The 25,610-nt window shown below is 43.9% G+C and overlaps 2 protein-coding genes across 6 annotated transcripts; one reads left to right on the top strand and one right to left on the bottom strand.

Moving 5' to 3' along the window:
- Window positions 1-334: 334 nt before the first annotated feature.
- On the bottom strand, window positions 335-18,282 carry PRPF4 (pre-mRNA splicing tri-snRNP complex factor PRPF4). 4 transcript variants are annotated; one of them, XM_014735973.3, is made up of 14 exons: window positions 17,760-18,282; window positions 16,730-16,907; window positions 14,972-15,158; window positions 11,934-12,021; window positions 11,210-11,289; window positions 10,938-11,031; window positions 10,355-10,449; window positions 8,952-9,010; window positions 8,413-8,536; window positions 6,932-7,021; window positions 5,120-5,242; window positions 4,902-5,009; window positions 4,694-4,812; window positions 335-4,177 (listed from the first exon to the last, which is right to left on the bottom strand). In XM_014735973.3, exons 1-14 carry the CDS (start codon window positions 17,805-17,807, stop codon window positions 3,984-3,986), a joined length of 1,587 nt encoding a protein of 528 aa, XP_014591459.1. In that variant the 5' UTR covers window positions 17,808-18,282; the 3' UTR covers window positions 335-3,983. The 4 variants fall into 4 exon arrangements, with proteins under 4 accessions (XP_014591459.1, XP_001488913.3, XP_023484446.1 ...); XM_001488863.7 differs by having other exon boundaries at window positions 17,638-17,784; XM_023628678.2 differs by having other exon boundaries at window positions 16,730-16,910; window positions 17,638-17,766.
- On the top strand, window positions 17,860-25,399 carry CDC26 (cell division cycle 26). 2 transcript variants are annotated; one of them, XM_014735974.3, is made up of 4 exons: window positions 17,860-18,005; window positions 19,816-19,922; window positions 20,395-20,519; window positions 24,966-25,399. In XM_014735974.3, the coding sequence occupies exons 3-4, from the start codon at window positions 20,439-20,441 to the stop codon at window positions 25,140-25,142; spliced, it is 258 nt and encodes an 85-aa protein (XP_014591460.1). In that variant the 5' UTR covers window positions 17,860-18,005; window positions 19,816-19,922; window positions 20,395-20,438; the 3' UTR covers window positions 25,143-25,399. The 2 variants fall into 2 exon arrangements, with proteins under 2 accessions (XP_014591460.1, XP_001488659.3); XM_001488609.6 differs by having other exon boundaries at window positions 17,866-18,005; window positions 20,438-20,519.
- The last annotated feature ends 211 nt before the right edge of the window (window positions 25,400-25,610 follow it).

Here is a 25,610-nt window from a genome sequence, read left to right as displayed (position 1 = left end):
CCCTCACTCCCCGCTCTCAGGCACTGTCATTCTGGTCTCAAGAGCTAAGGCGGAGACCCTGCATAGCTCCCATCCCGGGCCACGCAGGCAGGGGACCCTGGTTTCATTTTCTATGACAGAATCTACGCACCAAGGAAACTAGATAGAACATGGATGCTCGGGCTGCTGCTTGACTACAAGCTGCCGCCTCTGCAGTGTCTAAAACCTTGGTTTCTGTTTCCACAGTTTTAATGCTGCCTGGAGGCCCAGGGCTCGGAAACAGTGTAAGTGGTTAAAATGGTATCACAATTATGAAAAGATAACATTTTGAGTTTTTTGGATTTGTAGAACAAGATTTCAGAGACGAGAAATTGACTCAGTTTTATTTGCTCTAAATAACGTTTTGTGTGTTTGAGATTAGCTTCTATAAATTCTTAGGGGCCTTAATGTACAAGATATTCCAAAATAGCCAAGACACATTTTATGTTTAGTAAAACCAAACGGTCTCAAGCTCCAATGTGCAGAGGATATTCTCCATTGCAAAATTGGAAAGACGCCTACACATCCCGCCAGGGGACCAGCACCTGCCTGTCCACTTGCGCCATCAAAGATAATTACACTAAAGCTGGGACTCGACCTCTCCCCACTGACTTCATTTCTTTACACATCCCTGCTCCTTAACCCTGCGGCAAGTAAGCGGTGCAATGATCTCACCATGTTCTCAGAGCCTTGAGGCACAAGGAGAGGAAGTGGGGGAAGCTTGGGAGGGAACACCTGCCCCTGCACTTGGCCTACTGCTCAGTTATCTTCAGCCCTATTTCCACAGATGAAACTGAGGCGCCCCAAGTTAGGCTGCCTGAATCCAGGTCACCCAGCTAGTAAGTGGTGGAGGCCTTTCAGTCGGAATAGAACTTACACTCTTGGAGTGGCTGATACACCATCCAAATAAGACAAGACATGGATTCTTTTTGCATAGGGAAGGATACACCTGACTCTACAGCATCTCCTATTCTCACATTCAGTAGTTCTAACCCCGGGGCAGCGCCATCCTCCTGGAGGGCCTTTAGAAATGTCCGGGAGCATCTCTCAAACTCCAGTGACAACAGGGTGGGATGTGCTGCTGGGTTTTAGTACTCCAGACGTCAGGGATGCTAAAACAGGCTGCAATGCTCAAGACAGTTCCACACAACAAAGTATCTTCGATCCTCGAATGCAAATAGTTTCTTGTTGAATAACACTAGCAGCTCCTCATAAGTTCATCAAGTGGAAGTGGTGAAATTACTAACTCCCTTTGGCATGAAGTCAGACTGAGATGCAGTGACCAGTCAAAGGGGCAGCACAAAAGGGGGAGCAGTAAAAGGCTCGGGCTTTGCACACGAAACATGCTGTACAGGCCATGCTGGCCGGACTATTTTTCTTTTATTTTTTTGAGGAAGATTAGCCCTGAGCTAAAATCTGTCACCAATCCTCCTCTTTTTGCTGAGGAAGACTGGCCCTGAGCTAACATCCACGCCCATCTTCCTCTACTTTCTATTTGGGATGCCTACCACAGCATGGCTTTCCAAGTGTTGCCACGTCCGCACCCGGGATCCAAACTGGCGAACCCTGAGCCACCAAAGCGGAAGGTGAGAACTTAACCAGGGTACCACTGGGCCAGCCCTGGACCATTTTTCTTTTTTGGTGAGGAAGACTGGTCCCAAGCTAAGATCTGTTGCCAATCTTCCTCCTTTTACTTGAGGAAGATTGTTGCTGAGCTAACATCTGTGCCAATCTTCCTCTATTTTATGTGGGATGCTGCCAGTGTGGCTTGACGAGCGCTGCTGGGTCTGCACCCAGGATCTGAACGTGTGAGCCGGGGGCCGCCCAAGCAGAGTGTGTGAACTTAACCACTACACCACCAGGCCAGCTCCTGCACTGGTCTTTTTGTCTGGCCAGTGTTGCCAACATACTCACTGGGGCCCTACAAAATCTCTTCACAGAGTCACAGACTACCAGGCTCCACCACTTATTAACTGGGTAACTTGAGCAAGTTACTAAACTTCTTTGAGCTTGAGTTTTGTCTGTAAAAGGCAACAATAATTAACTCATAAGATTGTAAAGATTTAACGAGATGTCTCAATGAGCCTGGCCCAGTGTCAAGGCCGAGATAAGTGGCCTGTTAAGTCGTGGGTGTATTTCTCACCATTACCATAAACGCCACCCTTGGTTTATGCTCCTCAGCTAACTGCTTTCTTGCAATATTTCCAGTGAAGAAATGTAGATTCCAAACAAGACATATATTTTGCCAAAGGCTTAGATGAAGTGTTTTTACCCAGTGGCCGCCTCCAAATCCCTTGGAAGAACCACCAAGAGGGGGAAAAAAAAAAGACAAGTTTAACAGAACTAATAGAATTTAAACTTGAAACAACTGAAAACCTTTGCTCACACACTATACCCAAACTGCATGCTAATAAGTAATGTTCGGTATTAGTTCATACATGCTACAAGGGTAGCAATGAAAAATAATTTCTTTTCATGGGCAGCTATGAAGGAAACAGAGCCAATTAATACTTAAACAGCGCAGCGCCAGCAGAGGGCAGAGCTGAGGACCTGAAGCTTCAGAGGTATACGGGGTATGCAACTATGAGGTTGTAACTGGAACCAGGTAAACAACACTAGGCTATAAACCACACACACAGTTCACAGAATAGAGCGAGACAGACCCTCACCCTCCCTGGAAGAGCGAATGAAAAGTGTTTGACGTTCAAGAAGCAGCCATCCTACAAGGCCTTCCTGAATTCCCTCTACACAACCCTTTCTCCCTCCAAGTTGCTGCACTTTTGTGCGAGTTTACTGGGGACTCTCAGAGGACAGTGGCTGCACATTTGGGATGGAAAGAGGTGAAGGTAACTCCTGCACGGCCAGTAAGAATTAAGAGTCTAGATACAGTTCACTGGTGGTCTGGCCCACAATGCAACAGCCCTCTATTTTTTTATAAAAATTATTAACAGAGCACTTGGAAGGAGACAGAAACTGGACTAAGCCGTATCTGAGATCATTTGTTCTATCTCAAACCAAAAAAAGGGGGCTCTGTGAACCAATGGCTAAGATTCAGAAGATGCTTAACCATACAAAATAATTCTTTAAAGGGCAGTTTTTATAATAGGATTTACTCTGTAGCAAATGTGTAAGAAAAAAAAGTTTGTCTAGAAATAGCCACTAGAGATTTTTTTGAGTTACCTCAATCTAAAGGGTACATCCTTTAAATCACCAATAGAAAGGAAGCCGCGCGATAGAGACACCATGTTTGCTTTCTAAAAATTTCACTGAATTCTGACACAACGGCCTAGCTTTGGGTAACAGGAAGGACGCCAAACTTCGAAGAAAAATGGAAGACATTTTCTGAGAAAGCAAACGTTCAGTTCTCAGCTTCCTGATGCAGTGAGCATTCCAAGTGAACTCACAGGGAGAGGAAAGTCCTCTTTCCTGCATGACCCTGAGCACGGCCGGGGCTGACCTCTTCACCCCCCTTCTCAAGGTGGAGGAAGGGCTCTCACTCTGTCAGACACTGTGTAACCAGGGCGTGGGGAGATGTGCCTCTTCATTCGAGGGCTTCCAGACTACAGTGCAGCCGCCTGGCTTTGTGGGCCAGAGGTAGTCCTGAAGCATGTACCATGTACAGGAAAGCCAAGTTTCAAGAATTAAAAACGGAGCCAGTCACAATCCTGAGGGCTGGGAGGGAGGCAATAGGGCATTCAAACAAAAGATTCATAAAAATACTGTCTACACAGTTCGTGGGAGGGCTTGAAGATGAAAATTGTCAGCCACGAAAGGGGTTCACCAACACCCAGGACTGGGCTGCCTGTCGGGAGTGGAGGCTGACATCCTGGAGACCCAATTCTACTGGGGGTCTATACACAGTAATCGGCAAAAAACATGATAGGACAAAACACATCAATTCCTTTCTTTTGCAAATGGCTCTGAAGGGAGAGCTTGAGGTAAGAGTTCTTTTTCCACGGTCCTGCCTATTCAGCCATCCAGAGCTTGAAGGTCCTGTCATATGAGCACGTGGCTATGAGCTGCCCATCGGAAGAAATGTCTAGGCCCATCACTTTGCCTTCATGGCCGGCCAGAGTCTTCAGCGGGGACCAGCCGGGGTGGGTCCAGATCTTGGCTGTGTTATCATAGGCACCAGTGAGCAAGAAATTCCCATGGATAGCTACAAGAGAAAAGGGGAGGCGCTTGAGGAATTCAAGTATTCAAAATAGCATAAGAAAATAAAAGCACAAAAATCTGCTATTTCAAAAGAGAAGGTTATTTCCACACGCAGAAAACCCCACCACCACTCTGACCTATACTCCTTCTAGGCCTCCAGGAAAAAGGGACACCTACAGGCAGACTGAGGAAAGCAAGTAACATTATTAAGGTTTTTTGCTCTTTCCCTGACAGACAACCTGTGTAGAATATTAAGGACGCATTGCTTAGGACTTCCATGGAGAAAAAAATGAAGCTAAGCGTTCCTGGAAGTCTTCCTTACTTCCCAGCAAGCAGCAGCATGCTGTGTCATAGCTCGTCTGAAAGCGCGGGGGAGGGAAGGAAATCATAATTTGCTCCTGCATCAGAGCCCAAATTCTCTCCTGTTCCATTGCCAAGTTAAGCAGAAGCCTGGCCTGCATTCCACGGAAATGCAGTCTGTCTGTCTCATGATTAGGCTTAAAACAGGAGGAAAGCTTACGCTCAAACTTGACGCCAGTCACCAAGTTCTGATGTGCAGGGATGGTATAGACGCAACGCCGCTGTCGAAGGTCCCACACTTTGCAGGTGTTGTCACCACTGCCAGTCGCAATGTGGTAGCTGTGGGTCAGATGTAGTACCGAAGTTAGAAATGAAGAGTACTTTCTGACTGAGAACCCTCTCCACCCCCACTCAACGAGCCATTTTACCCATTGGGGGAGAAATTTATTCCATAGATTTCCTTCAGGTGGCCTTCTAGGAACATGATACAACGTCCTGTGCGCAGGTCCCAAACTCGACCAAATGCATCCAGTCCCCTGATAAAATAATTTATAAATGAACATTGTGAATCCAGTTCTCTGTGGAAGCGGTGCAGGTAAGAGGTGAGCCCACTGAGCTGCCCCTGGCTACATGGAAGAAGCCTTACCCAGTGCCAGCCAAAGAGCCATCTTGATGGAAGGCAATGTCATACACACCCATGCTGTGACCTTCCTGATGCAGGATCTCCTCTTGAGCCTCCAAATCCCATAAGCGCCATGAGCGGTCATAGCTAAAAAATCAAACTAACAATTAACCAGCAGATATTTCTTCAGCTCCTATCAATAGCTGCAGTTCAAGTTATGCTTCTGAAACTATTCATGCAACCACCTAAACAAGAAATTCTTTTCTGGCCTAAACAATGCCTCAACAACTTGGCATATCTGTCTTGGGTGCTAAGTAGGAAACCACAGACTTCCATAAACCTACTCCAGTGGCTCTTTTGAGAACAGAATTCCCTCATAACAGCCAAACAAAGAGTCTCTTGCTTTCTTTCTTACCCAATTCCATTGTTATGTCTTTTCATCATTGAGCATCTATACATTTATTGGGCCCTAAATTGGATGCTAGGGATACAAAAAAATCAATCATAAACAAATAGGTCAATGGAACAGAACAGAGAATATATAAATGGACCAAAACCTGTATGGTCAAATGATTTTTAGTGAGGTTGCCAAAGCAATTTCAATAGGGAAAGGCAAGTCTTTTCAATAAATGGTTGGAGAACTGTCTATTAGCATGGAAAAACAAAATCAGTAAAAAAAATGAGTAAAGCACCCGGACACTGCACAAAAGAGGATATATAATCAGTCAACAAGCATACGACAAAGCACGCAGCACCAATGCTCATTAGGGTAATAAAAATTGAAAGCCACGAGATTTCACCACACTTGCTAGATTGGGCAAAATGACAAGACTAACACCAAATGCTAGCAAGGATGTGAAGCAACCAAAATTCTGGGCACCACCAAACGGGCACCATCACTCTGGAACTTTAAAAAAGTTAAACACGCATCTACCCTATGACCTAGCAAGTGCATTCATAGGTATTTATTTCAGAGAGAGGAAAGAAAAACACGTCCACAAAAAGCACTGTACAAGAATATTTATAGCAGCTTTATTCTGACTAGGCAAAACCTGGAAATAGCCCAAATGTCCACCAATAGGAGAATGGATAAATAAACTGCGGCAGAGTCATACAATTGAATGATACGGCAAAGTGGGTCACATGAACGCATGCATTTGTCCAGTCTAACTGAACTGTATGCTTAAAATAAATCCATTCCACTGTAGTAAATTATATCTCAATTAGAAGGTTCTTTAACAGATTCTGCCCTCACTGAACTTGCAGAACTAGAAAGGGAGATCAATTTGTAAGCAGAGAGATTGTAATACAACGTGTAACAAAAAAATATACACTTCTAACATTGGTCAAGAAAGAGAAGAAAGAGTGAAAACTCTAGTTTTCTGGCTATTAGTGATTTTGAAATTTCAGATTAACTTCAATTTATTTTATTATATTTTATTTTTCCTTTTTCTCCCCAAAGCCCCCGGGGTACATAGTTTTGTATTTTTAGTTGTGGGTCCTTCTAGTTGTGGCATGTGGGACGCCGCCTCAGCATGGCTTGATGAGTGGTGCCATGTCCATGCCCAGGATTCGAACTGGCGAAACCCTGGGCTGCCAGAAGCAAAGTGCGCAAACATAACCACTTGGTCACGGGGCCGGCCCCAGATTAACTTCAATTTAAAAGCAACATGCTTAGCCATAACTATATCATATACTCTCTTTTGATTCTGATTCATTGTAGTTCAAGGAAATCCAACTTGAAGATCTTTGCTTTAAAAATTTACCTGAAAGAGAGCCATAAAGGATTAACATGATGGCATAGGCCTGTATGGATAGAACAACAGGATGGCTTACCAGGTGGTGCCCAAGAACCGTCCTGATGGATGCCACATTACACGGGCCACGCGCACTGTATGGCCTTCAATATCCGCCACTGGTTCATCACTGAAAAGGAATCAAGCATATGTGAGTAAACTATTTTATAGTCAGGTAAATATGCACTGAATTTATTAACTATTGTACAGAGATGCACCCATTCTGTTCAAACTGAGGAGCCAAATTGTAACTAAACTTACATTTGTTCAAACTTTAGGGCAAACAACAATTTAAGCCACTCCTCTTGGTTTTAAAAGATTTGGGAGTATTTCATGTGCCCAGAGGGCACACTGCCCATAGCACTTCAATACACACTGTCTTTCCACCTCAATTTAAGAACTTAATAAACCCATAATGCTACAGACCATTTAGGATTGAGAAAAACAAAAGATATTTTAGCTATTGAAAGGAAAATAGCCTCCCTGTCCCAAAGTAGTGCTGGGATTCTGGAAAGAAAACATACTTCCACAGAGACGTGAGGCGACAGAAATCAAGTAGTTTTGGTGCAAGTGGATTACAGGTAAATCTTTCTTAAACTTCCGCTTGTTCAAGGTTCTGCATGGAATAAGGGAATCCTAAACAGAGAGAGGCTTAGTTTCCTTTTGGTGGCCATTAAATTCTACTGCCCAGAAACCACAGAAAGATGATCTGAAACACCAGGAAAAGGAAATAAACATAAACCCTGAAGAGGGCAATTAAAAAGGGAACTCTGTCAATGTGCACACAGAGAGATAATCAAAGTCCTAGGGGAACAAATATTGCTAAGTATCACCAAGGCCAATTAAAACTTGCTGTGCTCATGGGTAAGACCTTGTCTGGCAGAGTGGAGACACTAATTAGCTCTTTACAAAACCCTGGAATAAAAGCCTCATGTGCTTTCCCAAAGAAAGAAAACCAAGCAAGTGAATTCAGATGTCTTTTAGCCAACAAGATGCTTCCAAAAACTTCTCAGAAGACAGTAATCATCAACACATTAAAAAGAAAAACGTTGTAAGTGGAGAAGATAGTCTAGGTGAGGAATGACGCTGTGGGAGGACACATCTCTTCCTTGGCAATCCTGCCAGGCAGAACCTCACTTTCCGCTCCCCCGTGGCTGTTCGCTAAGAACTGACATGCTGCCGAGAATAATATTATCTTCAGTCAATCTACCAAACAGTGTATTTTTCCAAGATCAGTCTATTGCATAGGAGGTAGAATGCATCTTTCCAGAATAACTGCAGCCAGGAAACAGTGGCCACTACATTTGAGGCAAAAAATCAACGTCCAAAGTTAACAGATAAGAAAGACCTGACAACTCCTCTGGTGAGAAAAGGTCTAAGAAATCCTCCATTAAGTTTTTACTCTAGGTTACCTTGACTCTTACAGCATCTCTGGGGTTAAATACCAGATTTTTCGGGTTCCAAGGACCAATCAATCAACTATTTTAGTGACTGCAGTATGGACAGAATGGCAATACGTACCTGTCAAGGCTCCAAAGCTTCACAGAGCCATCAGCAGCACAGGAGGCCAGATTGACATCTTTTTGGTCCAAGGAGACAGTGGATTTCGGATGGAATACAATTGCTCCTACGTTTGTGTTATGGCCTGAAGGAGTGTCGGAGATAAAAGTTAAAGGGTTCTCGCGGCTTTATAACTGATGTGCAAATACAGACTATGACGAATAATGTAGATATATATGAGGGAACAGGTGGACGTATAGAGTATTAAAGTGACTACTCAACTATTTAAAAAAATGAACTAAATTACAAAAAACACTTTTGCTTTTTTGGTTTAGAGATTGTAAATGCCAGAGTGGGGCTGAACATGAGAGAAATGTGGTATATGTATGACGTCATTATCTTCCAGCCTTGCGGTCAGAAAAAAACAAACCAAGTCAAATCGAATCAGGAATTAATCTTGTGTGTCCTGGGTCTGAGCATAGGTAGAGTGTCAGAGTTTTACTGCTTGACAGAGTTCACAGTGGGAAAAAGATTGAGATTTAAACAACATTCTAACTCACCTCGGAGAGTGTGAAGAAGGTTGCAATCAGGAACAGACCAGAGCTTGCAAAGCCCACTCCTATCAAATACAAAGGAAAGCATCTCAGCCAGGGTTGGTCTGGGAAGGAAAAGGTACCTTGGTAACATTACTAAAGGACAGTCTCTTCTCACCCCCAATAAACTTTATACAGTGGCAGACAGAAAAATAAAAATAAAAGGCTTATCATTTGAAGGGTTATAGAAGAAAGCTACGTCCAGGTTTCATGCAAGCAGAGGCCTCTACTAGACTATAATTAATACAGCACAAGTTGTTCTTCTCCTTAACTTTTGGATTGATTTGTGAGGGAAGGTAGGACAAATTAAACTACCCAATTAATAATAACATTAATAATGCTACTATCACCTTAAACCTGTACAGCATTTTGCTGCTTACAAAGTACTTAAATTTTTTAGACTTTTTATTTCAGAAAATTTTCAACCAATTACTTTCATATCTGTCATCTCAAATAATCCTTATAACAGACCTGTGAGATAGATGAGGCAGGAATGATCAGTTCTACTTTATAAGGGCGGTAAACTGAGGCTTGGGGAGGGGGAGGGAGTGGTGTGGATCCTTGGCTTTCTCCTGAACCTCAGCCTCAATTTCCGCCTAGTCAAGTGGTTCTTGTGCATACAACGTAGGGAAGTTTCCCTCCCTCTAGGTGGCCAGGTCCCACAGAAATAACTCATAACTGAATAGAACAAAACAACAAAGTAATCACATCCTAAGAGTTTTCTGCATATGTGGTGGTAAGTACAAAACAAAATAAACATCAAAACACCAGTTCACATTTACTGAGTCTTACCACATACCATGCACTATCAAGGCAAAAAGCTTTACAGACATCTCACCCCACTTACAGATGAGGAAACTGAAGCTGAGAGATGAAGCATCTTGCCTAGATTATGTAACTAAAACAGAAAAGCTACAGGGCCGGCCCTGTGGCCGAGTGGTTAAGTTCGCACGCTCCGCTTTGGCGGTGTCCCGCATGCCACAACTAGAGGGACCCAGAACTAAAACATACAACTATGTACCAGGGGGCTGTGGGGAGAAAAAGGAAAAATAAAATCTTGAAAAAAAAAAAGGAAAGCTACAGTCAAGTGTGGACACTAGTTAGTCCACAGCTGACTATATGACCTATTCCAAAACACCAGTGTCAAGAACATGACAGACTGCCACATGTCACGGATCTCTGCGGTCCCTTGTGAACAGTCAGAACTGTTCAGAAAGACTATTCATAATATAATGGGCAGAGCAGGAGCATTCCTAGTTTGGTGTGATCATGAGAAGCAGAGGAAGAGGATATGGAAACAGAGCCTAAGACAAATGCTAATTTTTTCCCTGAACCTGTCCCCGCCTTTAGGAAAAAAACACAGGACTTACCAACAAGCTGTGGCCAGCATTTTGGAATTGGGACTAAAGTGGCAGTAGGAGATAGGCCGATCATCCCCAATCTGACTGCAGAAATTATTCAAAGACTTAAAAAAAAAAGACAAATGGTGATCATTAATAGGCTAATCCAAGTGTGTCTTGGCTTTTCCACCATAAAAAACCAAGTTTATGGTTTTAACACAACCCAAGGTTCTTTGATACTTTTTTTGTGAGGAGACACATATAGTGATGACTGAATGGAGTCAAGGCTCATCTGGAACCCCAGCATGCTGTCTGCTACAGTCTTAGTATCGCTAGCTTCTGTGTCAGCTAGATATACACAGGAAAAACGTGGGGAGACATAAAGTGCAGCTTCAACGTAGTAAAAGCAAAAATTAAAGAGCAGAACCACAGGCCTCTGCTGAGTACAAAGGACAACAGGGTCCTGCCACCTAAACTGATGGCCCTCCCAAACAGCAGCAGTGTAAGCAGAGGGATAACTATAGCTGCCTTTACTTTCCTAGAGGCGGCCAAGGGAGAAAACCTAACCAATATTTAAGCACCTTGAAGATGAGATACTCGCTGAGCATCTTACCCGGAGAGATTTGTGCAGCTCTTGCATCTGGGAGGTCCTAGTTGTCTCAGGAATCTCTTTGTGGAGACGGGCCTCTTCCAAGCGTTTCATGGCTCTGTGACATACAAACACCATAATCACCATGAGCAAACGGGTTGTAAACAAGGGTCCACAGGACTGTCTCTGCCGTTCAATTTCACTTCACCACCACAGTCATCATCGAGCAGACCTTCAGTCCTTGAGAGGAAACAAGAAAAAATGCGCTTCTTTCCCCTTCTCGAGGTTCTCCTTACCTGGGCAGTGAATAATTAGCAATCCACAGTCTAGCAACCTTCAGGCTGTTTGGTCCTTCATGGTACCAGGTTTGCTGATACTGAAAGTTAAATTAACAGCAGAAATGTTAAGTCTGAGGCATTCCTGCCCTGCTCATAGCTGTCAATTCCCTAACATAACTGCCTAGAAAAAAGGCGAATTAGTTCAGTAATAGGATGAGGTCAGGCGTATGTGCTTTCTACAGTGTTCGCTTCTGTGAGGTCTTACTGGGCAGTTTCTGGCTCCTTGGTAAAAGTTACTCAAGGGAATGCCATGGCTCTTTCCTGAAGAGGAAACACGCTAACCTTTTCTTTTTTCCTGGTGAGGAAGATTTGCCCCTGGCTAATATCCGCTGCCAATCTTCCTCTTTTTTGCTTGAGGAGACTGGCCCTAAGCTAACGTCCGTGCCCATCTTCCTCTATTTTGTATGTGGGACGCCTCTACAGCGTGGCTGATCAGTGGAGTAGGTCCTCATCTGGGCTGCCGAAGCGGAGCACATGGAACTTTACTTGGCCACAGGGCTGGCCCCACTAATCTCCATTTATTCCTACACAGGAACCACAGACTACTGCCAACAACTATTTCTGAACAGCAGAGTCTTTACGAACATTTCTCCCCTCACCCTAGCAAACCACTGAAAACAGAAAATGAGAGAACTATTCCCTCATTTTGTGTTTATACTATGAAGCCAAAGGCATATCTTACCTCTTCTTTGGACTTCTTAGATTTCTCATCATCTTTTTTGGTCTTTTTTAAGGCATCAGTACCGACTACTGAGAGGATATTTCTTAACCTATAACAAAAAACATCAGAATTAAACAGAGGCAAGATGAGAATGTGGAAAGGACATCCAAAAAGACAGGAAGCTTCCCCTAATCTCTCACCAATCAAACCCTTAGGGGCCTTCTGTAAGAGTCAGCTGCCACGTCTCAACTTCCAGTGTGATTTCTTTCACTTGATCTTTATTTGCAGTTTCCCTAAACTGAACTATAAGCAATTGCTCTACTCAATTTAGAGTTGACTAGCCCCAGTACCACTACCACTGAGTCTGTGAAGAGAGCTAACTTTCGCTCAGTGCCACAGTGCGCTGGATACTGACCCAGGTGCTAAGTCCACAACAATGACTTAAGAAACAGTTCTTGATTTCCACTAGCACAGTCGGGGTGGGGAAGTGCGGAGAGTAACAGGGAACTACAGCACGTTATATCAGCATTACGACAGAGTAAGCAGAGGGTGCTAAAGGGGAACGCAAAAGGATACCTAACGTAGGCTTGGAGGGAGGGTCAGGGAAGACTTCTCAGAGGAGGCGCTACCTGAACTGAGTCCTCAATTAGTCGGGGCAATAGGTCAAGAATGGGAAAGGACAGTTGAAGCAGGGGGTTAAGAAATATAAAGGTCTGGAGATAAGAAAAGCATGTTGAGCTTGGAATCACAAATATGATTGGTACAAATAAATACGGCTGGAGCATGGAACACAAGAAAAGGGCTGGTGAGGGATATGGCTGCAAATGTGAGTAGAGGTCAGGTCACAGAGAGCTCCTAATGCCACAGTAAGGAGGGTTTACGTTTGAGAAAGATCCCTGGAAAAGTACAGAGAATGGTTTGAAAAGGGCAGAATAAGTGCAGGGAAAGTGGACAGGGTACTGCTGTAGGAAGCCTGAGTCTCAGCGGTGGACTGAATGAGGACAGCGGCAGTACGGATTCGAGACATTCGCCTAAGGGACACAACAATCAGCCAGACTTTCTGTTGGAGAAGACAAACAATAAACAACAATAAAAGTCTACCCTTTGAAAATAACATACTATGATAGAAAATAATGGAGGGGCTTACTTTACAAGCGGTCACGTTAGGAAAGCCTTCTTAGACATGGCATTTATGCTGAAACCAAAAGAATAAAAGGGCTTTAAAAGGCAGGAGAGGGGAACAGAAAGAAAAATTAAGTGACAAGACAGAAAAAAAGCTTGAGTATTCCAGGAGGCCCGCTGTGGCTACAAAGTCTAGTAAACTGGGGAAGAGCGGCACAAGGTAAGGCTGAAGGCATGATTAGGAGTCTTTACTCTAAGCATAAGAAGGAGACACTGCAGGAATTTAAGGAAGCAATTAACACAACAGGTTTGGGGCTGTTACAACAGTCTAGATGTGAAAGCAATGGAGGCAGAGAAAAGAAGACACATTGCAAGTACATTTCAGAAGTAGAATAGACTAGATTTCACTGATGGATTACAAAGGAGGTGAGGCAGGTTTTCAACTGAAAACTGAATGGTAGTGTTATTTGCAAGGAGAATAGGACAGGGGTAGGAACAGATGAGCTCAATTTAGACATGCCAAATTTGAAGTACCTATGGAATATTTAGGCTAAAACAGAGATCTGGGCGTCATCAGAATACACATGGTAAAGGATGCCAGGGAGCAGATGAGATCACCCAGGGTGAGTGCAGAATGAGGGGAAAGAACCGCAGCACATAAAGGTTAGGCAGGGAATACAGAGGCTTACAGGCGAGTGAGAATCAGTCAGGAAATAGGAGGAAAATCAGGATTTGGTCTTATGAGAGCTGAGGAAAGGGAGTGTTTCAAGGAGGGAGTGGCTGCCAGCGTACTAGGGCTGTTCTTAGTAAAGATGAGTTGATGAGCTTAGTAAAGAGCAATTTCAACGTGGTAGCGGTCAGTCAGTCAGCAGTGGGTTGAAGAGGAAATGAGGGGTAAGGGCCTTAAGAGAGTAAATGCAATGAGAGAGGACTAGCTGAGCCCCAAGTCCTGAAGAGGCAGGCAGGCTAGGTGGCCCTAGGAAAGAGGGTTCACGGTGGAAGGGTCAGGCTGTCATCCGTGTTTCAGGTGGCGCTTACTGTGCCAAGGGCTCATGGGTCACTGGTTCTCCAAGTGCCAGGGGTGGGCAGGCAGTGGCACTGCACCCTGTCCAATACTGTGCCCTGATGGAGAAAGCTCTGAGGTCTCCTGCCCCCCAGTTCAACACTTTCTGACGTTCCTTTTGCATCCCTCCCATTAGGACAATCAGTCCCCCTCATCTGGGAGCCCCCTTTCTCTCCTCTAGCCGTTCCTGGCACCTGGACACCTACCCAGAGGCGCCCCCTCCTCTCTCATACCCCCACCCTGTGGCCAGCCCAGCTGGTTGTGTAAGATACTAGGTGGGTTCACAGTGATTTTTTTTTCGTTGTAAATTAAAGAGGCCGAGCATTGTTGGTTCCAGTTAATGGACATGAGATAATGTTAGAGGTTTTAAAGTGATTAAATGTACAGACTATACAAACCAGGAAAAAAAAATGACGAAGGGGAGACATTGGACAGTGGATAAAAAGAGGTGGGCCTCACAACTGCATATGACTAGCCTGTAACTAAGAGACTTTAAAACTTAAAAATCACAAGAGGAGGATTATCTGAGGACATGGCCCTCTTTGAGTAATATCCAGAAAACGCTTATCGTTGTTTTATGTCATTGTCAAGGAATGCGTTTGTTGTCTAAATTTTCAAAGTTCAATGACAAATGTTTACCAATGCAAAATTCCACACTTGGCGGGGGCAGATTATGTTAACACCTTCTTCACAGTTTATAAAGAAAAGTTAGTCGTGGAATCAAAATTGGCCTAAGACTCAGATAATGGGCTAAACTCTTCTGTTAATATTATCTGAGACATTCTATTAAAGCTTTGGCTACGATTACCAACCGAAATTTAGAACTAGAACCCTGTGATTAAAAAAGAGAAGGATAACTATTTAGAAAGGGCACCTTTCTCTTCTCTCAGCAGGCCCCTCTCCAAAAAGCGTGATGGGCTCGCCCAAGGCTCTAAGGCAAGCCTTGACCTCTGAGTCATCCGTAGAAACATTGATCTGCCGGGCTCGCTTCCTTCTTTCAAACTCAGCTAATACTTCGGCCTGTCGCTCACTGATGTGCTCTTCAATTTCAAACACTTCTCCTATGAAAAGAATATGCAACATCCGCATAATCACCAGATCTTCTTCAAATGGGGGAAAGAAAGAATTTCTCACAATTTGAGTCTGTGTGTGCCCCTAGGGAAAGTTAATTGTCTAATCTATTACACACTTTATAGGTTACTGTTTCTCAGTTTATCAAATTATGCCAAACACAGAAAACTAAATGACACAGCTTTCAAAGGCAGGAATATGGTTCACGCCACCTTGTTCCATTTGGTAACCTTACACCTACATAAACACATAGCTGAGAGATGAGATGAGAGAGTAAGAGTATGGAGCATCTTTAGCAAATGAGTTAACGAGGTCTTCTATCCAGAAAGTAAAACAGAAACGTTGTTTTAACAATTGCCAAAGTCATTCTCTAAAACAGTCCCAGTACAAGGACACCACAAATATAACTTGTAAATTGGAAATAAGTACCATGAAAATGATATTCTTTGACTATAAGGATTTTTGGATAATCTAGCAGCTAGTTTTAAAACTCACACCAAATACAAGCATTTGGATGGAAAATGAGAAGTACAGTAGTGATGCAGTTATGTTTAAAACAGCATAAAAGATTTAAAAAGTCACGCATGTACATAGAAAAGAATGTTTGGGAGGATCAATGAGAAACTTGACAGAAATCACTTCTGCAAAGAAATCTTTTCATTTTGTTCTTCTGTACTGTTTGCATTTCTTATGACAAACACTATAATTTTATTTAAAAATATAGTGGACTATTAGTTACTGACATGGAAAGATATCCTTAACAGTATACAGAGGGAAAAATGCAAGTAACAAAACAATTTGTATATCATGGTTTCATTTATGGAAAAAAATTATACACTTTTATAGATTTATTAAATTCTTGGAAAGATATACACCCAGTTAATAAGGATTACAGGATTTTCTACTTCACACATTTCTACATTGTTTGATTTTTTCAAAATGAAAATAACTATTACTATTTAAAATTTTTTTGCTGATTAAGATTTCCCCCAAGCTAACATCCATGCCAGTCTTCCTCTATTCTGTATGTGGGTCCTGCCACACTGTGGCCGCCAACGAGTGGTGCAGGCCTGTGCCTGGGAACCAAACCTGGGCTGCCAAAGCGGAACGCACCGAACTTAACCACTAGGCCACAGGGCCAGGCGCCACAATAACTATTATTTTTATAATTTAAAAAAGATATCTCATTTTAAGTGAAAAGTAATTGGAAAACTAAAAAACGGAGAATATTATAAATATATAATAAACCACCGTAGCTCCAAACCAATGCCACAACTATGCTGGATCTCCAAAAGACAAACGGAATCACTTTGAATCTAAATACACACTGAATAAATTCCCGGTAAAATTACTAACAATTCACGGAAGAAAAACTATACAAAATGTTTTAACAAAAAGGCTCTCTGGATAGGGTAGGCAAAGTATGGCCTTACACAGATCCAAGTTTAAAAACTGAAATTTGTTGACGCTATAAAGCCAGTGACATCTAAGTTTAGGGAAGGCATCATAACCAAAAATCTGAGCACCAAAGGCAAAGACGGACTCACAATTCGCATCTTACCAGAGGTTATGTTAATATTTCCTGCTTCAATTCCCGCTTTAAGTCCTTCTTTTCCCAAAATCCCAGACTCTCCTTTGGCCAGACGCTCCCTCTCCTTCTCTTCCAAACTTCCATAATAGATGTGTGGTTTCTTCACAACAGGAGCCACCAAGTCATCGGGTGCCTTGGTTTTGGTTGCCTGCTTAGTTAAAGACCTGGATTAGCCTAAGGCTTCATCTTAGCAACTGACCCGCTTCCCGAGGATGGAGCTCATCCTGAGCTTCAATCCTATTTCCTCCCCAACCGAAAGGACAAGTTGGACACCAGTTCAGATGCATTTTCACTATTTAGGGGGGTGTTTCAGTCTCTCGATCACCTAAGTTTTGCAGATAGAAAGAAGTTGATAAAACTAGTGAATTTCTCTTGCTAATTTTCCTATCAAAGGTTTGCTCTGAAACGTGTTCACTTCATTCGGTTGGAAGCGCAATTCTGGGGTTTTACGACCCTTCCAGGGTCACTGCTCATCACAGGGGAAACATCAAGGACAAGTGAAATAACCAAGGCGATGTTAAGGGGAAACAAGTTACAACGCTGCCGGTCTATACATTTCAAACGTTTTCAGACGTGAGGCAGTGGATATAAAGTAAGGAGGCCTCGTTACAATTAAGAGGCCTCCTAGACACAAATCTTGGCCAAGACACACTACGTCCTCCCTTTCCGAGCTGCGTTTCTGGATCAGTCGGAAGAGGTCTTTACCGTTCGCGGGTGTAGCGAGGGGTGCAAGTGAGCTAAAGCACAAGAAGGGAGGGAGGGATCAGGAAAACGCTGCTCCTCAGACCTCCACCGCCTTAGCACCTGCCCTAACGGCCCCAGCCCGCGGGGACCCCCACCCCTCCGCGCTCCCTGCCAGAGAGAGCTGAGATCTGTACCGTGGAGGAGGCGCGTGAGGAAGCCATGCTGGGCTCTGGAGCCGCGAAGCCCCAGCGAAATCCGAGCCCTACGCTTCAGAGCGTCCACCGCGCGCCCAGCAAAGCGGAACTGCGTCACCTACCGGAAGTGGACCCAGAGCCGACGCTGCGTCCTGGGTGGCGTGGAGCATGACGGGAATCGTAGTAGGGAAGAGTCTGGGCGCGTCGAGAGGCGTGACCCGTAGTCGTCCGAGGAAAGCACGCGGAGGACGAGGTTCTGCGAGGAGAGAGGCTCAGAGTAGTCTGGGAAGTGTAGTCCAGTTGGCCTGGAAGAAGAGTCGCGGTGGGCGCCGAGGTTCTGGGAAGGGGCCGAGCAGGCTTGAAAAGAGGTAGGTGCGTGCAGGCGCGCGGCTCGGGGCTGAACTCTGGAGCAAATCGAGGGCTTCCGGGGCCTGCTGTCCCTCCTGGCCCAACGAGCGGCTTGACGTCGTCCTGGAGCGGAGGTCCCTGTTGCCATGGAAACCCTCGCCCTGGACCCCCGAGTGCTGCCCTGGAGCTGCGGAAGGAGAGCTGTTCTCCTCCGCTGTGCGGAAGTTCTCTCCCAGGGGCTCCCCCTGAGCTGGGGGAATTTGCGGTGGGTTTGAGCAGCGGCGAGAGATTAAGCTCGAGGAGCCCTCTAGCGCCAGAGTATAATAATGACCCGGCGGAGGAGCCACGCCTGATTTTGTTGTCTGTCTTCAGCCCGGTCTTTGTATCAGATGTATCAGATGCAGAGTGAGATGATGGATGTGAGGCGACAGGTAATCGGCACGCAAGCAACTCTGCCGGGCCCTGCGTTCTGCTGGGTGCTGGGGCCTCAGAGATGAACAAGACGAGGCTTTTGCTCCCATGTCGAGGGTGGAGATGCTCAAAATATTGGTGTTTCCCGAGCTGACAGAGCCCTTACCCACAAGGACAATGACAATAATACTGGTTGTTGTTTATTGAGCGTTTACTAAATGCCAAGTTACGTTCCAGGAACTTACTCTGCATTACGTCTTTGAATCCATACAACAAAAGAGTACAGTTACAGAAACTAAGATGTAGTGAAAGATGAAGCTAATTGTTCGAGATACTTGGTGGGTGGGATTAGAACCTCTGCCCTCTGCTCTTTTGCCTCCAGAGAGCGCTTGTACCCACTACCCTATACTGCTTTGTAGTGGCGAGCTTTTCACAATCAGCAGAAAAAGTTAAGAAAATGCAAAGAAGTTTTTTTCTTTCTTTTAAGCATTCCCCCGAAACCTCCCCCCCCTCCCCAAACTTTGGCTTCCTCTGCCATTTGCCTACATTGGTATCAGGATATTATCTGATTTAATATAAAGCGATTTGAAATGTAATGTGCTAGTGTTTGGGGTTGATAATATCACCTCTATCTGTCCCAAGCTTCACGGGAGAAGGAAACGCTTATTCCTTTGTGTATTTCACAGTCCTTGATACATCCCAGATACAAGTAACAATAATTTATATCTGTTAATACTTTAAAGGAGCTTTCACTTACATCATTCTCATTACATCAGTCAATTACATCAGTCATCTTACGTGAATCCTCACCATGTAACCTATGTATAATGTTTATAGGAAGCTGACATTTATTAACCAAACTAACAGCTCCCACTTCATCTGTAAAGTGGGGGTAATTTTGTTGGCGTGCAGGATTTCTATGTGTAAATAAAAATGTAAAGAATGGAAATGGAAAAGCATAGCACAGTGCTGAAGAAAAGTTCATTTCACTGCCTTTATTGGCTCTCTCAGTTTATTCAAGAGAACATTTACTGACTGGTTATCATAGATACAGTCTACTGGATGCTGTGGAGAATATAAGGACGCAACGCACAGATTTTAAACTCAGTTGGGGAGTTTTATTTTCTTCTTAAAAAAATGTTTTCTGTTAGCATAAGCATTACCTAGGGTTTTCAGACTCTGTGGAGTGTTCTGTTGACCCTCTTTGTATATTTGTTCTCTCTCCTTGGAGTGACCTTAATCTCTTTCTCTGCCTGTCCTTCACCAGTCAACTAAGACATCATCTCCTCCAGGAAGCTCTCCATGTTCCTGTCCATGCCATGCTCAGGCCAGACTGGATTGGTGCCATTGCATTACCCTTGTCAGAGTTTTATTACACTGTGTTGCAATTTTCTGTTTACATGTTTGTTTTCCCCACAGACTGTGTCTTCCTTTTAACTCTGTGCTGGAGCACAAGAAGTGTTTGTTTCATGAATGACGTATCCATTTAGGACCTGCTTAGCCTCTGAGGATAACTCTGTGAACTGGTGAGTTAGAGGAAGTTTTCATGAGGTTTAGTAAACTGATTTTAGCATTCAGGGGTGATCACAGATCTCTCACAATTTGCATGTAGAGTTGAGCAAATTTAGTGGCTTATATACTCTCCCACTAACTATGCTGAATTAAGATGTGATCTTTAGCTTTATCCTTTTAGCTAGAATATTTCTTTGAATGTGACAGGAGCATGAGGTTAAAGTGATTGTTGCCTAGAATTCTCTTTACAGGTAGCTTGCCGTTTTAAGTTCTTGATGAAAGAGTTTTTTGGAATTAGAAAGTTGTGGATCTCCATCATGTAATAAAAATGTAATAATCATCCACCTAAAGACTTAGAAGCCTATGTGTGAATCCAAATGAGTCTTTTGTATCGCCATTCGTTTTAGCATGCATGCTTACAAGTTGATCTTATATTTGTAGCTGAGATTTATCCCCTCTAGTTTTTCCTTCTTTCTGCCTTTTTAGCAGCTAATAGTTCACTGGGCCTGGCCCTTGGTGTTGATTTCAGTATGCTGCGACGAAAACCAACGCGCCTGGAGCTCAAGCTTGATGACATTGAGGAATTTGAGAGTGTTCGAAAGGACCTGGAAGTAAGAGCACGACTTTCAAACCTTTAGGAGTATTTAAAGCAATTACTCTAACTTTTGAACTCTAGACTCTTGTACCAACAGCATTTGAAATCTCTATTTGGATGCTTTATGGGCCTCTCAAACTTAATGTATTAGTTTCTCGTGGCTGCTGTAACAAATTATCACAAACCTGGTGGTTTCAAACAACAGAAATTTATTCTTTCACAGTTCTGTAGGCCAGAAACCTGAAATTGGTACCACTGTTCAAAATCAAGGTGTCAGCAGGACTACGCTCCCTCCAGAGGCTCCAGGGGAGAATCTGTTCCTTGACCCTTCTAGCTTCTGGTGGCCACTGGCATACCTTGGCTTGTGGCTGCGTCACTCCGGTCTCTGCCTCCTGATCACATGGCCTTCTCTTCTATGTCCCTGTGCCCCCTCTAGTAAGGATACATGTGATGGCATTTAGGGCCCATCTGGATAATCCAGGATAACGCCCCCACCTCAAGATCCTTTATTTAATCACATCTGCAGAATTAGGACCTGATAGCTTTGGGGGTCATTATTCAGCCTGTTACACTTAACATGTTAAAACGGAAAACCTCTTGATTTCTTCCTCAAATCAGTTTCTCCTCAGTGTTCCCCATCTCGATACCTGTGCAGTCGCTCAAGCCAGAAACCTGAGAGTCACTCTTGAGGTCCCCCTTTCCCTCGCCCTTTATGTTCATTCTGTCCATAAATCCTTTGATTTTACCACAAGAATATTTCTAGAATCTACCCACACGTTTCCATCTCCACCGTACAACCCTAGTCCAAGTAACCATCCTCTCTCTCTGTACAATTTCCGTAGCATCCTAAGTGGTCTTCCTTCTTCCACTTTTGTCACTTCAGTCCATTTCCCCATCAGGTGTGTAGAATGATCTTTAAAGAAATTCAGATCATGTCATTTCCCTGCTTAAAACTCTTCACTGGTTTCCTGTACTTAGAATAAAATCTCAGTTCCTTATCGTGGCCTACAAGATTTGTATGTTCTGGCTGCTCTCAGGTTTGCCTTGCTCTCTGTACCCAGGCACACTGGCTTTCCTTTGTTTCCTTGAACATGCCAAACTGTTGATCGCTCATGGCCTTTGCACATGTTACTTCTCTGTGCCTCGAGTGCTCCCCCTCTCTTCATCTCTCTGTTTAAATGTCGTTTCGTCTGAGAGGCCTCTTCTGAGCCCGTCCTAGTTAGGCGTATCATTTCTATCCATGCTGCCTGCATCTCGTTAGGGTCTCTCAAGTCACTTTATTCTTTTATTTCATAGCATTTATTATAATTTACAATGGTTGGTTTGTTTATTGTAAAACCAGTTACATTAGGAACCTTGATGGTAGAAATCACATCTGTCTTCTTCCCTGCTGAGTTCCCAGCATCTTGTACATAGTAGGAGCTCAATATGTATTTTTAAGTGCAGCCTTACCCCACGGTATTAGATGTCCATTAATAAGACTTAAATTCTGGGGCCGGCCCGGTGGTGCAGCGGTTAAGTGCGCATGTTCTGCTTTGTGGCGGCCCAGGGTTCTCTGGTTCGGATCCTGGGTGTGGACATGGCACTGCTTGTCAAGCCATGCTGTGGTAGGCGTTCCACATATAAAGTAGAGGAAGATGGGCATGGATATTAGTTCAGGGCTAGTCTTCTTTAGCAAAAAAGGAGGATTGGCAGCAGTTAGCTCAGGGCTAATCTTCCTCAAAAAAAAAAGACTTCAATTCTTTAGTGGCCTTCAGAGTGAAGTCCAAATTCCTTAGGATGGCATGCAAGGCCCTTTATGACCTGGGCCTTGCTCATTACTCCACTCTATCTGCCGCTGCTGAATTATCTTTAACTTGAATCTCAGTGCCTGTGCACACTCCGTTCTTTTACTGGAAATGCCCTTTCCATTTCTTTGCCAGGATAACTCCTGCTCATTTTTTGACTCAGCTCTTTTCCGAAGTCTTCCTAGACTACCTGCCCCCCGCTGGGTTAGGTTCAACCTCTTCCCCCTGTGCACCTCTCTTGTAGGCACTGTCACTCTCTGTTGTAACTGTCTGTTTGCTTTTCTGTTTTCCCCCACGAGGCCATATGCTTCTTGAAGGCAGGAATTAGTGTTTTCTTCTCTGCATCTGTTCCTGGCAATGCCAGGCCTAGAGGAGATGCTCAATACAAGTCTATTCTCATTTGCTGTCCTACTAGATATTTTGTACACACCTATGAATATAATGGCTTTATTATGTATTGTGTATGTTTCTTTTTAAGACAGATAACTTGGATTTCTTTTCCCCCTTTCTCACCCCGGGGGGCCTTTAGCGTTCTCTAAGCATTATAATTTTTTTTTTTTGAGGAAGATCAGCCCTGAGCTAACATCTGCTGCCAATCCTCCTCTTTTGCTGAGGAAGACTGGCCCTGAGCTAACATCCGTGCCCATCTTCCTCTACTTTATTTGTGGGATGCCTGCCACAGCATGGCTTGATGAGTGCTGCCGTGTCCGCACCTGGGATCAGAACTGGCGGACCCCAGGCCGCCAAAGCAGAACATGTGCACTTAACTGCTGCGCCACCGGGTTGGCCCCAAAGCATTATAATTTTTTGCTTCCTTTTTTTTGTGCTGAGGAATGTTTGCCCTCAGTTAACATCTGTTGCCAATCTTGTTTTTTTTCTTCTTCTCCCCAAAGCCCCCCAGTACATAGTTGCACATTCTAGTTGTGAGTGCCTCTGATTGTACTGTGTGGGATGCCGCCTCAGCATGGCTTGATGAGTGGTGCCAAGTCCATGCCCAGGATCCGAACTAGTGAAACCCCAGGCTGCCGAAGTGGAACGCACGAACTTAACCACTCAGCCACAGGGCAGGCCCCAACCAAGCTTCCTCTTTTTGCTGAGGAAGATTCGCCCTGAGCTAACATCTGTTGCCAATCTTCCTCTTTTTGTAGGTGAGCTGCTGCCACAGCATGGCCACTGACAAGTGGTGTAGGTCTGCACCTGGGAACCGAACCTGGGCTGCCAAAGCGGAGCATGACAAACTTGAGCAACCACTTGGCCACTGTCGTTGGCCCATAGTTTTTTGCTTTTTAAAAGCTCATATTGATAGTGTCTAAGGGTGAGCTTTGAGTATGGTTTAAACTTCAGTTATCATGAGTCTCATAAAATGCTAGCACGCTGACCTTTGACTCTTTGAGTCAGCACACCGCTGAGTTAGTCTTTCTCCTAAGGACAATTAGCCAGTGGGTTTGACCTATTTTACAGCAACTTCGGAGGGACGGATAGTTTTGCCCCAAACTGAAATGAAACCAGTCGAAAACTGGTGTTTCGTTTCTTACTAAAATTGGTTTGATGACATTTTGATGACTCCACATTCTGAAAGAGTCAGCAGTTTTCATGGTGGGAAGCCTTTGAAATGATTCATTCCATTCGGATACTCTCAGGGTTTCTTATGGCTTATAAAACGCTAGCATCCTTTGCCTTTAGAACTTGATTTCACAAAGGTGTCTGGGGAGAACTTTCTAATGTTGCCTCTGGGTAGTGTAGACTAGAGAGTGACTCAGAAAAGTCATTATGTTTATATATATATGTGCAATACCTTGTTTGATGCACTATAATACTTAGATGTTGGCATTTAAATGCTCACAGCTCAGCAGTAAGTGATGAAGAAGGGTGGCGATTCCAGTGATTAGAGTAGTCAAGCCGTTCTTCTAGTAAGAAACTCGAGATCAGACGTATGTTCCCTCTCCCAGAGAAGGTTATCAGCATCTGATACCGTCTTTACACACAGGTAGTGGCAGTTATGGATAAGGTTTAGTCTCTCTTTTTGAAAATGACTAAACGGAGACATAGGCTTTGTGAATTCTGCAGTCACTTGTGACTAAAAAGCCAGACCTTTTATCTGAAAACAAAATGAAACCTCAAAACTCAGGGCTTTTGATAAGATAGCACAAAACCTGTGTCCCTGTGTTACATTTAATCTCATGGTGTCAGTCAAGCTGTTAATTTCTGGTGGTTATCGTTTTACCAGTAGCTTTATTTTTCCTTCTCTTCTCTTGAATACTACATTGGCTGAAACATCCTTCTCTCTGCCTTGTCTGCCAGCTCTTAGTTATCTTTCTAACTGCAGCTTCCCGCTGTGAACCTCACTGCTGCCCCCTCAGCTCCTCACCTCTGCTCTGTGTCTCTTTGGCAGTGTGGGCTTTCCTGTGTCATAGCCCTGGTCATCCTGTTGTACTTGTCTGTCTGCCTGTTTCCCTGTTAGACTGTGACATGCTGGAGGGTAGGGGTTATATCTTTTATCACTATATCCCTGTATCCCCCTTGTAACCCTAACCATCTAAACCTAGGATTTCAGTTTATTGTTCTGTAGACCCTAACCCTACCCTCTAGCCTATGCCTAGTACATGGTAGGTACTAAATAAATGTTTGCTATTGGAAAGACTGTTGCCTTAATCCTAAAACTTTTACGCTTTCAGAACCGTAAGAAACAAAAGGAAGATGTGGAAGTTGTAGGAGGCAGTGATGGAGAAGGCGCCATTGGGCTCAGCAGTGACCCCAAGAGCCGGGAACAAATGATCAATGATCGAATTGGTTATAAACCCCAACCCAAGCCCAACAATCGTTCATCTCAATTTGGAAGTTTTGAATTTTAAAGGTGCATTATCTTGTGTACCAGAGCCCCGGAATGGAGTAAAATGATGGCAGAAGTACAAACAAGATTTAGAGAATCGAGTGCTTGGAATCAAGCAGAATGTTTAACCTCCTGCAGAGAGAAATACTTCTGCAAGAGATTACTGATGCTTAACTTTCACTCTAAGCTGAAATCCAAACTCTAGTTTGTCTCTGGAAAATTTGACTCTATAAAACTTGTCTGATTTTTGTTTTTAAAAATAAATCTATTTTTGGAAAAGGGTGCAACATCCTTAAGGAAGTATAATAACACTGTTAGCCCCCAGACTTTAAAAGGTAATTCCTTGACAAGAGGTAACATCCTTCTTCCCATCTGTGTTCAAACACTCTTAGCACAGAACACTTCCAGTTGGTCCCTGTCACTGACTTTCATTTAACTCATTTATTCAGCAATTATTTATTGAGCGCCTACTATGTGCCAGGTACCATTC

Source organism: Equus caballus, chromosome 25 (assembly GCF_041296265.1).
Source record: "Equus caballus isolate H_3958 breed thoroughbred chromosome 25, TB-T2T, whole genome shotgun sequence".
NCBI lineage: Eukaryota > Metazoa > Chordata > Mammalia > Perissodactyla > Equidae > Equus > Equus caballus.
The sequence above is the reverse complement of the archived record's forward strand: the minus strand, read 5'-3'. Positions and strand labels throughout refer to the sequence as shown.